Source organism: Elephas maximus, chromosome 16, assembly GCF_024166365.1.
Source record: "Elephas maximus indicus isolate mEleMax1 chromosome 16, mEleMax1 primary haplotype, whole genome shotgun sequence".
NCBI lineage: Eukaryota > Metazoa > Chordata > Mammalia > Proboscidea > Elephantidae > Elephas > Elephas maximus.
The window spans coordinates 47,751,630-47,767,403 of record NC_064834.1 but is presented as its reverse complement, the minus strand read 5'-3'; the positions used below and the strand labels follow the sequence as shown (position 1 = coordinate 47,767,403).

The 15,774-nt window shown below is 37.4% G+C and overlaps 1 protein-coding gene across 1 annotated transcript in view; it reads right to left on the bottom strand.

Annotated features, from left to right (window-relative positions):
* Positions 1 to 15,774, bottom strand: part of LOC126059385 (protein CC2D2B-like) — a 30,425-nt gene that overhangs the window by 2,893 nt on the left and 11,758 nt on the right. The window contains exons 3-4 of the mRNA XM_049855091.1: positions 13,739 to 13,889; positions 12,430 to 12,577 (exon numbers count right to left, since the gene is read on the bottom strand). Coding sequence (XP_049711048.1) covers positions 12,430 to 12,577; positions 13,739 to 13,889 — 299 coding nt within the window. The remainder of the gene's footprint in view (positions 1 to 12,429; positions 12,578 to 13,738; positions 13,890 to 15,774) is intronic.

Below are 15,774 nucleotides of genomic sequence, written 5' to 3'. Positions count from 1 at the left end.
AGTCAGAATCAACTTGACAGCACACAACAACAACAAATCTCGCTTTATGCTCTGAAACTGCACCTTTTGACATGTGACTTAATATAAAAAATGGAGAAATTACTAGAGGGCTTTGAAAATATTAGCAATATATTTCATATTTAAAACAGTTTTATATGTACCTTGCAGATATAATTTCTTCATAATCAGTCACAATATCTGATAAGTTAAATCTGCTGACTTTGACAATTCTTTTCATTATCAACCTTCTCATCTACCAAACAAAACAAAACACATTTTTAGAATTTAGAGAAATGCATAGTTTATATTTTAAGGTCAAGTATTTGCAATACTATAGGTGCCACTATTTTTTATTCTTAGTTTTTGCAAGCAATGAATGGAAAGGGGTATTAAAAGGGGTATTAGATGAGTGCAAATATGGTTCTGTTTGCTGCCATTATTAAAACCATTCCCAACTCTCACATTAATGACACACTGATGCAAGTTCCACGCCCTTCCATATCCATTTCGTCTTAACCCAACTCTTTGCTCTCATCTTTTTCCCTATCTAATCCACAGAATACAGAGACAGAATTAGTTTCCACCAAAGGAGATGGTTGCCCTGTGAATCCGTTTTTACAACAGCCACTTGTAATGGGCACATTTATAATTGACATGAATCTTGATCCACAAACTCAAAGAAATATCATCACATTTCCTTTAAGCCAAACCTATTCTGTCTTTAAGCCTTTCAGCTTTACATGAAATTTGGTCCTTTCCCTAAGCCCTTGCTGCTTGCAGAACCGACAGGCCTTGGTTCCTTCAAGGACTTCGAAAATCTCCTTTTTAATCTCAGGGATTCACTTCCTTTCTTCTCCATTCCCATCCTTCTTTGGGCTTTCAGACAGGAAACCAGGAAGGGATGTGTCAACAGGCAAGCCCTGCCACAAATCATCCCAGAGACAGTATAATCTAGAGCCTACTCTTCTGCTTGATTGGGGTAGGAAAACAGGGACAAGGGTGGAGGTCAGAACAGGAAAAATGTAACTCGTAAAAATTATCCTGCCACACAGACAACAAATTGTTTTCCATGAAAGTGAACCAGGCCCTTGGTCCCCATTACTGCTTATTCATTCCCTCTCTCTCTCCTTCTCTTTCCACCTCCCTCCCTTGGCATCATGCAGACTGGGCTCCTTCCTGCTCCTCCTGCAGGCCAGGTATGCTCCTGCCTTAGTGTCTTCACCTACAGTCCCATTAGCCTGGACCGTTCTTCCCCTAGAAAATTCCATGGCTTGCTTCTTTACCTCTTTCAGTTTTTTTGAATTGTCACTTTTTTGCTTTCCTTGACCACCTTATTTAAAATTGCACCTCCCTCACACACATACACATGCGCGTGCACACGCAGAACTTCTGTCCTTTTTTCCTAGCTCATGTTTTCATAGCACGTATCACTCTCTAATATACTAATAATGTTTTGTCCATTATCTGACTTATCCCACTAGAATATAAACTCTATGAGGGTAGGATTTTAGCCTGTTTATCGCTGTATTCCCGATGCCTAGTAGAATGTCTGATTCATAACAGGTGCTCAATAACTATTTGTTGAATAGATAAATGAAATAAATAGATAGATACACGAGCCTCTTAGATCCAAACATTTCAGTAAACTTTGTTTAGCAATCCTTGAGACTGCAGGGACTCCAATCTTTACTGCTGCAACCTTGGCCTCAGCCACTGAGTCCAACAGCACAGCAGAAAGTTCAATGCATTATCACTCACTGTCCCAGGGGTTCTCCCACAGAAGGATTTCAGCACCTATGGCCCTGATAGGCCTCCAGGGTCAAACCTTCCCAGTGTCTGTAATTACAGTAATTCTCCTTTGAACCTACCAAACTGTAGAATTTTTTTTCCTCCCCCAAATTTCTACATCTGTAATTCAGTGAAAACTTGTAGTTTTAAACTATCCTCAGAAAGCAAAGAAGTCTTCGCAAGGAGTTGAAATATAACCATGCAATTTTCTTAAAGCTCCTTTCTTAAAGTTCACAGCATCCTCAGACCCCCTTCCTGATCCTCTGCTACCCTGCCTTTGGGCTCCCCCATACATAAAATAGAAGAAAAGGGTTAAGAAGGACGTGTTTTCTTTTCTTATGCGCAAGGACAGCTCTTTATTTCCCAAGAGCTAGTAAAGAAGGGGAGGAAGGGCAGGAGTGAGTGGGGGAAAAACACCTGTCAGTGATAAAGGTGGCCTTTTCACACCCAGGACATCTACAGTGGTCGGCATTCCCACCACCATCTTACAGTAACGGAGAAAGAACTAGCACAGGACTTGAGGCTTTGTATCATTTGCCACTCATATCTGAAGTAAAGCAAAGCAGGCATTACTATTGTCTGTTTTACAAAGGAAGAAAGTAGGACTCAGAGAATAGTGTACTTGCCCCATGATACACAGCATAGTCAGAACAGGTCTTTGAACACCTTCTTGGGGCTTTGCTAGAGTGTTCTGTAAATGTTTAATATTTGACTTTATATTGAAGCATATCTATCTAATCATTTCTGTCTACTTCTGGTAGATCCTTCAGCCCTGGAATTGCTGTGGTCTATTTTTTTTTTATGGTACTTTTTTTTTTATGAGACCAGTAAAAGTAGGAAGTCTCTGGGTGGTACAAATGGTTAATGTGCTTGGCTGCTAAACAAAAGGCTGGAGATTTGAATCCACCCAGAGGCGCCTTGGAAGAAAGGCCTAACAATCTACTTCCCAAAAAGTTCCTATTGAAAACTCTGGCACACAGTTCTACTCTGACACGCACAGGATGGCCATGAATCAGAGTTCACTCTATGGCAATTGGTTCAACTGGTAGTAAAAGTAAGGATTCTGGAAAAATACTGGTATATACCTCAAAGTGAACTTTTAAGGTCGAAGGAGAGACGGGAACTCTTTAATGTTCAAAGTCATGTTGTAAAAAAAAAAAAAAAAGCTGGCACGTGCTTTAATGAGTTTGCTGACAATTGAAATATCTTTGAATCAACAACGTACATCAACATTTATAGAAGTTAAGTAACTAACTCTGAAAAGGAAGTCCAAGGAGACTAGAAAAACTCTTGGTTATCAGAAAGAGGTGATGAGTAAGTGGATTTGCCCATCTAACTCTCTGGGAAGAGTAGAAATTCACGCGTCCAGCAGGCCGGTTTTTGCAAAAGTAAATAAAAACATACTGATGCTGCTTTGTCGTTACCTTTTTCAGAAAATTGGCAGAATGAATCCTTTGTGCAGTAATAGAATTCACATCTGAAATGGATACATCCTTCTCTATCTGACATTCATATTCCTAAACAGAGAATGAAGTTAGTTTTCACTTCCTGAGTGTAGCAAAGACTTCAGATACCACATACTACAATAAAATATTAACTGTTCATTTCAGCTCATATGTAGGAGGGCATTGGCAGCACTCTGGCACTGAGGGACAAAAACATTCCTTACAGATTCTTCCACTGAGAATTAGCTAAAAACGGTTTATAACTATATTCTGTTTGCTTCTAGACTGAGGTCCATTCATCTTTTAAAATAGTGTAATGATAAAGAAAACCGTGATTGAGTAAACGATGAGAAAATGAGAAAAAGTTCTTCATGTATAGTTTTACCTAGCAATCACTAAAATACAAAATAAATGGGAAGTAGTTCAGTATCTTGGTTAAAAGCATGCCTTTTTGAGGCAGGCAATCCTGGAGTCAAGTTGGCCCTGACATTTCCTGTGTGTTTTGAGAAAAGTTGATCAACTACGCCAGACCTTGGTTTCCTCTTCTGCAGTAATAACAATAATAGTAACTACATCACAGGGTTGTGGTGAGACTTAGCTGACGCAATATCTGCAAAATGCCTGGCACACACTAAATAAGTCAATGTGTCGCTATGAGTCAGAATCGGCTCAACTGCAGCGGGTTAGTTTAGTTTTGTTTTTTTCCTGGTGATTAATAACTTTAACTTTACATGTAAAATTGTTGGCATAAGATTATTTGTTAGGATTCTTCATCTATATAGTTTAGAATAAGTTTGCATCTGTCATGTATGCACTTCGGAATATATCCTCAGGACACGAAAATCCTTTTATACTACAGATATCACTCGAGAATACACAATAATTATGAAGTGGATACTTTAGAATCTCTAGCCATGTTACATTGACTGCTCTTTAATCTGAGGGTCAATTATTTGTTCTTCTAATTATCCAAGAGCAATCTTGGTATTAATTCTGTTGACAAGTAACAACTTTTACTTAAGGACATATGACATCGATATTTTATATCACTTCATTTACTTTCTAAAATATTAATTTGTAGGAGTTAGTTAAATATTCTGGATATTAATATACTTATTTTATGTATTGTAAATATCTTTTCCTAGTTCATGGGTTTTTAATTTTAATGTTATCAAATTTATTAATCTTTATAGTCTATACTTTGTGTCTTGTTTAAGAAATAACTTTCCTACTCTGAGATTAAGGTATCTGATTAGTTTTATTCTTTGTTTTTAACATGTTATCTTCATCACACATGGTATTTCTTTCTTTTGTGAGATGTGAATCTAATTTTATTTCTTTTCACATAGATGATCAATTCTGCCAGAACCATTTAATGGATTGTCCATTCTTTTCTCACTGATTTATAATGACATCTCTGTCAAATCTAAAACTTCCACATATGCATAAGTCTGCTTTGAGACCCTCTATTCTATTTCATTCGTTTGGAGCTGCATTACTATACTTACAGATTAATTTGGGAAAATTAGCATTTTACAATGTTCAGTCTTCCTATCAGTGAAAATTTACTCCGGTTTTTTTTTTTTTTTTTTTACATAATTTGAAGCATGTTTTATAATCTTCTCCATTAAGTTTTTGCACAACTTTTTACAAAATACATCCTATAGATCTTACAGCTTTTATTGTTATTGTAAATGGTATATTTTTTAACCTACATTTTTGAGTGGGTTTTTACTGGCATAGAGGATGCTTCATCTGTCCATCTCTTTTTTCTTTTTGGCTCAACATTTCAAAGTAAATTACAGACATGACACTTCATCTCTACATAAATGCTTACGTAGAACTCTGAAAGCTAAGAACATGCTTCTACACAATCACAATGCCACAGTCACAGATCACAGTTAGCAATTTCCCAATATTATCTAATATTTAACCCACGTCCAAATTTCACCAATTATCTCAATAATATCTTTTATAGCTTTTTTTTCCAAACCAGAATCTAATGAAGAATCACATGTTGCCTTTAGTCTCCTTTTATCTGGAATAATCTGCCCCCTTTAAAAAAAAAAAATGACTTTTTGAAGCAATCAAAACAGTTGTTCTTACAAGTCAGTTGTCCCACATTCCAAATTGTTTCCTTATGGTGCCATTTAAGTTGTTTCTCTATCCCTTGCATTTCTTGTAAACTAGAAATCAATCTAAAAGTCTTAATTAGATTCAGGTTACACATTTTTGGCAAGGATACTTCTTCATAGATAATGCTGTGGATTTCATATTGCATCTTTATTAGGGGGCAATAAGGTCTGGCTGTGCCTTATTAGTGTATTAGTTTTCTTTTGCTGCCATAACAAATTACCACAAATTTAACAGTTTAAAACACCACCAATTTATTATCTCACAGCTCTGAAGGTCAGAAGTCCAGGCTGGCTCAGCCGGTTTCTCTCCTTCAGGTTTCACAGGACTGAAGCAAGGCACTGGTCAGCTGGCCTCTCATGGGGAGGATCTGGGAAGAATCTGTTTCCAAACTCATTCAGGTTGTTGGCAGAATCTACTTCCTTATTGGCTGTCAGCTGGGGCCACCTTTAGTTCCTAGAGGCCTCTCTCCAGTCTTTGTATGCGGGTCTCCAAATCTCAGAGCCAATGAAGGCATCCTAAATCCTTGTCTAGGTTGGAATTTCTCTGACCTCCCCTCCTGCTGCATCTTTTTTCTGCTCCCAGCTGGAGAAAGTTCTCTGCTTTTAAAGGCTTATGTGATTAGATTGGGCTCATTCAGATAATCCAGGATAATCTCTCTATTTTAAGGGATATAAAGAAATATTATTCACAGATTCTGGGGATTAGGATGTGAACATCTTTTAGAAGCCATTATTCTGTCTACCACAATTAATGAGATTAAGTTTGATCACTGGATCAAGACTGCAACGACCAGATGTCTCCATTGCAAGGGTACAGTTCTTTCTTTTGCAGTTATTTGTTTTTAAATATGGGTATTATATTCAACAAATTTACTAGTTTGCATAGACTGTCGTGTTTTTTCTTCCCATAGACTAACATTTTCTGCAAACAGGGACAGTTTTATCTCGTTCCCAATTCTAACTTCCTTCTTTCCTCCCTTCCATTTAATTAGTCCTTACTGATAAACAGTAGATAGTGGACATCCGGAAACCCTGGTGGCATAGTGGTTAAGTGCTACGGCTGCTAACCAAAGGGTCGGCAGTTCGAATCTGCCAGGCACTCCTTGGAAACTCTGTGGGGCAGTTCTACTCTGTCCTATAGGGTCGCTAGAGTCGGCACTGGGTCCTGGTTTTTGTTTAGTGGACATCCTTACGTTGTTGGCATTACTGGGAAGCCTTTTAATATTTAACCATTACGTATAACATTTGTGTAGGAGTTTATGAGACAATGAATTTGTACTCCTGATCCTTATACTATACTCATTTTCACAGTCACACAGCTAATAAGGTACTGAATCACAGTTAAGGGATAGATTATAATGAAACAGGTTTTCCAGAACACTGGAAAGCAGGACACAGAGAATTTGCTCAAGGACACTGGGTCTATTTCTTCTCTTGGAGCATGACATGATCTTGGTGACCCTGACTTGGGTTCAAGAGCCAGAATTGTCCAATATTCGTAAACATTCCCTTAAATGGAAGTGTATTTACAATATAAGTTCTTCTGGGATGGTATAGGAAGAATCAGGCTGTTTTTTGTCCTACTCTGTGTGGACACTGTCACTAGGAGCTTGCTCCCCATCAGGGTATCTGGGCCCAGAAAGAAGCCACATAGAAATTTGTTGCAGTTGTCCTGTATGTCCTTCTGTATGTTTCTATATCCCTGGCTAATTAAATGTGAAATCTAATCATCCAGTGACTATACAGGTGGTGCCTTCTCGTCCCCCCTTCCCCACTCTCAATTCTACAATTCACCTGAAACAAACCGGTTCAGTGCAGTTTGCATTAGCAGAAAATCCAAAATGTTGAAACATTGTTTATCAAGTTATAGGAGTTCCCTCCTGATTCTAATAGGATAAAAGTTTCCATCATGAATGAGCACTGAATTTTATTAAATGCCTTTTTGGCATTTATTAAGCAATCATATTTTTTTCCTTTCTTAATCTTCTGTTAATTTTGTAAATTATGTTAATAGATTTTCTAATGAAATCAGCTCTGTGGTCTGGAAATAAACCCTACTGAATTATGATGTACACATAATACATTGCTATTCAATTTGTTAACATTTTATTAATATTTTTATACCTATGATTATAAGTGAAATTGATCTAAAGTTAACTTTTTTTAATTTCCTTGCCCAATTTTGGCATATAGGTCATGTCTGCCTCAGAAAATGAGTTGGGTTGCTTTCTCTCCTTTTCTGTCCTCTGGACGGTTTGTATATAATAAAGAAGGTTAGCAGAGCCCCTGGTTTGGAAAGGCAGGGGCCGTTCCTTTTCTATGATGTCATATCCTCAATTACACTGAGCATTATGCTTTGCCTGCAGTAGCTTATGGAACTGTAGAATTGAATTCAATCCTTGAGAGAAGCAGCAAGAGGAAACGAGATAGCTTTCCAGCTATTCTAAGTCAGGCCTTCACAACGCAGCTTACTAGCTGAAGTTTTTGAGGTCCCCAAAAAGGAGATTAATCACAGTTATTAAAAGTGGAAAATCTTGGTCTGTTAATACCTATCTGTGAATACACATATTCCTATTCACTTATGTTAGTGAAAATAATGATGAATTATCTGTAAATCCTTATAGACGTAATAGTTACATGTACTTACTGGTAGTGCAATGACATTATTACAGAAAAACTGTTCATTTGCATTTCCCCTTTTGCCTCTGAACTACACCAAAGGAGTTTCTCAGACAATCCTATGTGATGCAGATCATGAGTGTCCTCCCTCTACAACTTGAATTTTACGTGTTATGAGTTCTGTATACAGTTTTGATTGTGTATCCTCTGAATTGGGTATGAAAGCTAAGGGATGGCTGAGTAGTAACAAAAATAAACACACGTTATTCTCTTTCACTTTGGAAAAAAACAGTCTTTACTATTTTAAAATATTAAGTGGCTTATTAAGGAGCCCTGGTGGCAAAGTGGTTAAAGTGACTGACTGCTAACTGAAAGGTCAGTGGTTCAAAACCACCAGTGGCTCCATGAGTGAAAGATGTGGCAGTCTGCTTCTGTAGAGATTTCCAGCTGCAAAAACTCTAGGGGGTCACTATGAGTCGGAATCAACTTGATGACAGTGGGTTTTTTTTTTGGGTTTGGAAGTAGCTTATTGCAATCTCCCTTCACTCGGAAAAAAAAATCAAAGAGTTTATCACTTTTTTCCTTATCAATTAATAATAACTAACCAAAGTTTAATTAATAAAGCAATTTAAACTGATTTTAGCAGAAGGCATTTACTCTTTCTGACTTGTAAGATGTATAAACCACAAGATTTTCCAGCAGAATCTGGTATCTTTTCTAAGTTGGCTGGCATCACCCTGAAGTGTTAATTCTACGGCATATGCATTTTCCTCAGAGACGGAAAAATAATTCCTTTCTTGCGCTATCTTTAACAACTCTAGGGCTAAGACTGCCACACTGGTTAGTGTGGTACGTTGATTTGCTGATAAACATTTAACAACTGGTTCTCTGGGAGTGAGAGGGGGAGCCCCGATCTATGGCATTTGCTGATTTGTGGTGTAAATACTCCCCAGCAACCAATTTCAAGCAAAGAATGTGAAATCACTGAATGTGGTATTGAGAAGAGATGCCCACAATAGATTCTCACCAGCTGGTGCCAGCCGACTCCATCACACCACTGAATAAGATTGACTCTTATTTCCTCACATATTAAAGTTTCTGAAATTGAGATATGTCTTGTAATCAACACGTAAGTTTAATGTGGTAGTGTTTCTGCCCCTTATCCTCAAAAGCTGCTTTTAAATTGGTGATGCATTACAATAGCAAAAATACGGTATTTACATAAATTTGGAATATATCTAAAGGATTGTGACGTGAAAGAGACTGGACAACCTAAGTTGGAAAGTCAAGATAAAGACTTTCTGAAATTTGGAAGATCTAAACATTTTAATGCCTAAAGAGAAGGGAAGAAAAAAATCTGTCTACAGGTTATTAGTTGGAAAAAAAAAAAAAAGGAGGAAAGAAGTTTAAGTGAAGATGTGTTTAAAGCAGCAAAATATTAACTTTGTCACACAATAAATCATATTAAAGTAAAAGCCGAGTACCTGGAAGACTAAATCTGGAATCTCTCGATCATAAAGGGGCATGTGCTGAAGAAGGAAAACATCTAATTGACCAGCATTTCTAAGTTGCAATAGCTGGAAACGTTTACTCTTTTTCATTTCCTCCTCAGAAACAAAATTAAATTCATCTTGCAACTGTTCAAGACGGAAATACTTTGGAATGTCTTGGCCCTTATGTTTCATGTACTGTAAAACATAAATAATGTGAAGTCTTTCCTTGAAATGTTATTTTTTTTAAGTCAAGAATTATTTCAAAGCACTGTTTTTTCCCCTCAAGTTTGAGAGGTAAGAGCTGCTACAAGTACGATATGGAGCAACTGAATCAGTCCAGAGATAGAACCTGCAAAAAATACAGGATCTAGCCTATATGGCTTCCCAACCTTTTCCCAGTCAAGACTTACATTAAAAACAAAAAAAAATTCTAATATTTGTATTGCACAGTGGATTAAAAGATGAAACTGTTCCTAGCTAGTTGCCCTGATGGCTGAGAGAAGGCCAATATTTCTGCACGCCTGGAACCAATTCAACGTATCAGTTGGGAAGCTCTGATATAAAAAAAAAAAATTTTTTTTTTATATAGGAAAGTGTAATTCCAGTAATCTATTTATGCATTGCCTTTATTCAACAAATGCAAATGTGAGTGCTTGCTATGTGTAAGCAATAGTGCTAGTTACCATCAGAGAAATAGAGATTTATTAGCTGTAGCTCCAACAAGGAAAGATAAAACACATAAATGAATAACTACAATAAATAGAAGAATGAGATTACAGCCGTAAGAGCTTATTCAAACAAACAAACAAAATTGACAGGACGGCAAGGAATTGAGACCCTTTGTCTAGCCAAAATTACCAGGGAAGCATTTATCAGTCATACAGGATGAGCTAAGACAGCCACTAGGAGAGCACCTCTAGGCAGAGGGAATGACGCGAATAAAGGTATGAAGAAGTACATTCAGAGCACGCAGAGCGATTCAGTTGGCTATACGGAAGAGTACGAGAAGTGATCAGACGATGGCTGGCACTCAGTAGACGTACAATAAATGTTAACTTGAAGGCATTTTCGCTGCTAAATTTATAATTGCCTTTAAAAAAGGATGCTGAAAACTCTCTGTCCTCAGATTTACCTTTATACTCCCCCTACTGCCTAGAAAAAATACACAGCAAACTATGGTAGAGTATGAGAGGATAGGGCTCATGAAATATATTTACAATATTGATATTTGCTATAACCTACCATAATAAACTCCATTAAATCCGAATATTCTGGATTATTTGGATCAATTCTGACTTCATTTGCCCATTCAAAAAGCTTCTGTGTATTAATGAGCCATGGAATTCCAGGAACACCTCTAGCATCTACATTTCTTAAGACACTAACATAAAGAAAATGCTTTGTGAGTTTGCGTGCAACATGCAGGTTATACATTTCTTAGATGGTAAAGTATTTAAGGATAAAATAGAGGGTCTGATGTGTTATTCTCTTGGTTCTTTTTGTATTCTAACCTGTATCGTGGCTTTCTGACAAATGTCTACCCTCCCTTAAGAGACAATAAGCTTCATAAGGGTCAAGTCTGTAAATACGTATCTTTGCCATCTCCACTCTGCATAGAAGCTAAAGTGTAGCAGGTGCTTAACAGTGCTTACTGGATTAAAGTATTCTGTAAACACTAAGCGTAGTAAATTAGATATTTTTTTTGTAAGATGTGCAATACTGGTAATTTAACCAAAATGTTCTCTTAAGGAAAATTAAGAAACTACTCAATAATTAAAAAAAACCTTTTAGGCTCTATCTTTTTAGTTGAAACATAATACAGATTAATACAATTAACTGGGGAGTACACGCCAGAGAAATATCTTTTTTTGATCATATGAGGCTGTCCTCAGAAGCTGGAGAGTTATAAAGGATGGGCTAGACTGATAATGTGTCCTTAGTGACTTAACCTGTAGGCTAAGTGCAGAAGGAATTCAACCTTAAAGAGTAAGGACTTCTTTAGAGCCATCAATTACCCAAGTTATTTAATCTCTCTCTTCATAGAGAATTTGTCTCTTCATGTCTAATTAGAAGAGTTTGGACTAGATTTCTAATATCCTTTCTACAAAGTACTCAAGAAGAGTTCCAGTCCATAAATTGTGATTCCAGGAATACAGTTCTGACACAAATTCAATACCGTTATTAGCCCAAAAGTAGATACAAATTTTACATTGTCTTCTTTCCATCGCATCTTCTCCTATTCCTATGGTGAAGTCTTCTACAGCTATTGCTGACAAAGCTAACGCGTGGTAAGATTAAGAATAGGTGAAGTTTGAGTATTCTTCCTTTCTTTTACTTTCTATTTCTGTCTTCATATTTGAACTGTCTTGATGGCTATGCCATAAGACATAGTCCCCATGATTCTATCTCAGGGAAAGTAACAAATATGCCAGAACACCTCTTGCCCTTGCTACAATGATTCCTCTAGCTGCTTCTATAGGCGTTCAGCTATGGACTATGGCAGCCTCTCTGTCATCTGCGCCCTCTCCACAACTAATTGCCAAGTGAACGTCAGCATCTCTTGGGATCATTATAATGTCTTTGGGGGACACTTGTCATGGGATGTTATGAGAGATATCCCAGATTGAGACACTGGGTCTACACACTTCTATGATGGGAGATATAAATAAGCTCCAGAAATAAAATCCTTAGGACACTTGGTCTTTGCCTACAAGTAAATGCCTCTCTCATTAACCGTGTGGCTATAATTCTAAGCACTGAAGAGATATGTTCTCTTATACATAAATACATTTATTGCTTTAGTAGAGTGATTTGAATGAAAAAGAAATCAACTTCCCAATAAACTAAACCTTTCCTGCTGCTATCTGGGTTTTCCCTTTCACAGACACAGGTTTTGTGATACGTTATGTTGAGGACTGGCACTCTTTTTCAAGCATAAAGGTTTACTACCTGCAGTAGGCAGATCTTAATGACTGTGACATAGGTGTCAGAGGAACACCATTTTCATCTAAGGCCCACGACAGAGAATAGCTTAGTTTTCCTGATGTCAGCAGACAAAGTTCTTCAGTTCCATTTCCCTCAAGAAGAAAGGGCACATCTGTTTATAAAAGGATTGAAAACATATGAACTTTTTAGAAAGTGTGCAGTTTGAGCACATTGTAGATATTCCCCTGACTTCTACTTGTGGATTACAGCTGTTCCTGAGATCCCAGGCTCTCATCCTACAGCTTTCCTGGTCTCCCCTCTAAGACACCTCAAGGCAGACTGCTTCAAACAGACTACAAAAGGAAGAGGAAAATATTGAGCTAAACGCATAGAGATGTACACCTCTATTGTCCTCTTTTTATGTCTGAAAGTTTCTTAATCATTCTTTCTGGGAGTGGCTTCCAGCAAGAAGGGGACCATTGGCAGCAGAAAAAAACGCAGACGAGCTACTCATGCTCCCGTTTCCCTAGATTCCTCTGCATCTTCTCCCTCTCCCCATTTTCTTTCTCAATCCCCACAGAGCTTAACAATACCCCTTGAACCTGTTGTCAGTTCCTAATGCTCCCTAAATTTTTTTGAACCCCTAGTCTTTTCCCTAGGTCTCCACAACCCTATTTTTCTGCTTCACCTAGACTCTAAGCAGACTACACTTCTCCTTCATTGTCCTTTCAAGACTCTTTTGCCTGCTATTTTCTTCTCTCCTCCTTGCTCACTCATTCATACTCCCTTCCTTTTTACCCAGTGGGCACAAGCAGATGCAAAAGCCCTAGGAAGGTGAAAGGGAAGGAATCCGGGGGAGAAGGAGAGAAAAGATAGTGTTCTCACAGAGGTACTAACTTAAATTTAACTGCATAAGAAGGGTAAAATTAACTGAGAAACAACAGAAATGTCCCTTCTTTCCTCTTTCCCTCCCTTCCTTTCTTCTTCCCTTCCCTGTCCAGTTTAGACACGTCAACACCTCTTGGAGCACAGAGGCAGAGGCAGACAAGTCCCCTCTCAGGAGTGAAGCACAGGTTTCAGAGAGCACACTGCTCTTACCTTGGACAACCTAGGAAAGCACAGGAGCCAACTCCAAATTTTAAGGTTCCCAAAGATCTGGTTTGAGACAAAGTTTTAAACTCTATAGGTTTAAAATCTGAAAGGAGATTTATGTTCATTTTTAGCCTAGTAGTGTAAATATAAGATTCCATACTCATGTAAATGATCCAGGGTAATTTAGAACATGGTACTCAGGAAGACAATAGGCTGAAGTAAACATATTTAATAAACTCACTGCTTCCTACTTCTCCATATGCAGGTATGACCAGCTTATCACAGCTAAATTCTACATACTCCAAAACAGTTTTGCTTTTCAGCTCTGCGTTGCTGGGTAAAGGTAAATAGAGTTTTGCCAATAAGGTTGTCCTTTTACTTATTTCGTAAACCTAAATATAAAAGAAATGGTGAATAGTTCACACACAAAAAAATACAAAATAAGAAAAGAAAAAATAAGGACCCTCAATAACATTTTTATTCATTTTTGAGATACTAGAATATAGAAATAGATATTGCTCTACAGCATTTCAACCACGTTTAAGAGGAACGTAGATAATCACATGTCCTTAAAAGTATAATGCCTTTCACTGGTTTCAAAGAAAATGAATACAAGGATTAAAAACGGAGTTGTGAGAATATAGGTACATATAACACAATGCCCTAATAACTTAATTTTTATGTAGCACTTTTAAAGTTCTTTATCTCATTTAGACCTAATAAAACTTATAGGAAGGAGATATTATTCTGCCCATTTAAAAATGAGGAAGTGAGGCTCGTTAAGAAACTATATTAGTTTTTATCACAAGTGATGAAACCCAGGTTTAACAACTTTGGAAAAGGGGATTCCTTGGCTCACGGAATCCAAAGACAAGTTGAATAACTAATCCGTGGGTTTAGGGGGAGGCAGAAAAAGTTCCCAGGAGAAGGGGGAAGGGAGGTACTGGGTAGACAGTATTGTAGATGTCCACTAGGTATTAAACCCAAGTCTTCTGACTCTATATGCTGCGTTTTCCACTGCAATTCCATGTAAGTTCCTTGCCATAACTACAAGCCTAAATTTTTTTCAAGAGAAAAGTCTTATTTTGACCTATAGTGTGTCATCAGTGCTTGGAAAAAACAGTGATATGTACTCTAAGAACAAGGAAAATAAAGAGGGGAGGGAATTGCCCTGAAAGATAAGAAATAATGTGCCAACCAAAAGGATAGTTAAGTAGTCAAGAAAGTATTTTAAAAAAAAAAAAAAAAGGTAAGTCAAAGAGGCAAATGCTTTTTCTGGCTATTTCAATACTTTCTTGGTCAGAGTGAATTTAAGCTAACACACAGGTCCCATTGACGAAGGGATTCCTAATGTGGAAATGTTTGTAGGGGTTGTGGCTAATCAAATTCAAGTACTCAGGTTTGTGGGAGAAATTTCTAATTATAAATCAGTAAGCTGACTAACTAAAAAGAGAAAATAAACGGATGAATATATTCAAATGTTAAACTAGAATTCTGATTTTATATATCAGCCTTGTGAGTTTGCTTTGAGTATACAGATGAATCTTCAGTGGCCTGTCAAATCCAATTTCTGAGACTGCAGGGCTGGGGGCAAGATCCTGACAATGGTAAATGTAGTGAGGCAGAAAATTACACCTGATGAAGTGTCCCAGGACACTGCTCTGATGGCAGCTATCAACACTACTGGGTAGCTGAGATGGAGAATGAAAGTGGGTGTCACACGTGGAGGAACTGGAATGTAGAAAAGCTCAAGGTTGGAAATTGCAAGGATATATGGAAAAAGACTAGCAGTTTTATTTGTATGAAGGGAAGAATGAGTGAAGAGGAGTGATAAGAAATAAATTAGAAATATAAAGAGTTTGTTCCAAAAACCAAACCAAACCTGTTGCCGTCCAGTTGATTCTGATTCCAACTCAAAGCAACCCAATAGGACAGAGCAGAGCTGCCCCTAGAGTTTCTAAGGATTTGAACTGCTGACCTTTTGGTTAGCAATCAAACTCTTAACCACTGTTAGGCTAGTGTATGTAGATTTATTTCACTTTTTTTTTTTTTTTGCAGCTACTAATGTTTTTAATGTATAATATATCCTTAGCTAGATTGCTCCCCCTCTTCATCTTTTACTTTGTTAGGATCACCTGCTAAGTGATGGGATGATGAAGGACTCAAAATACACATTTACATATTTGGGATGGGCAGATTTTAAATGTTAAATCGTCGGCCTATTATGTCATAAGCTCTTTTAGATACAATAGTAGGAAAGTATTATCAGCATATTTT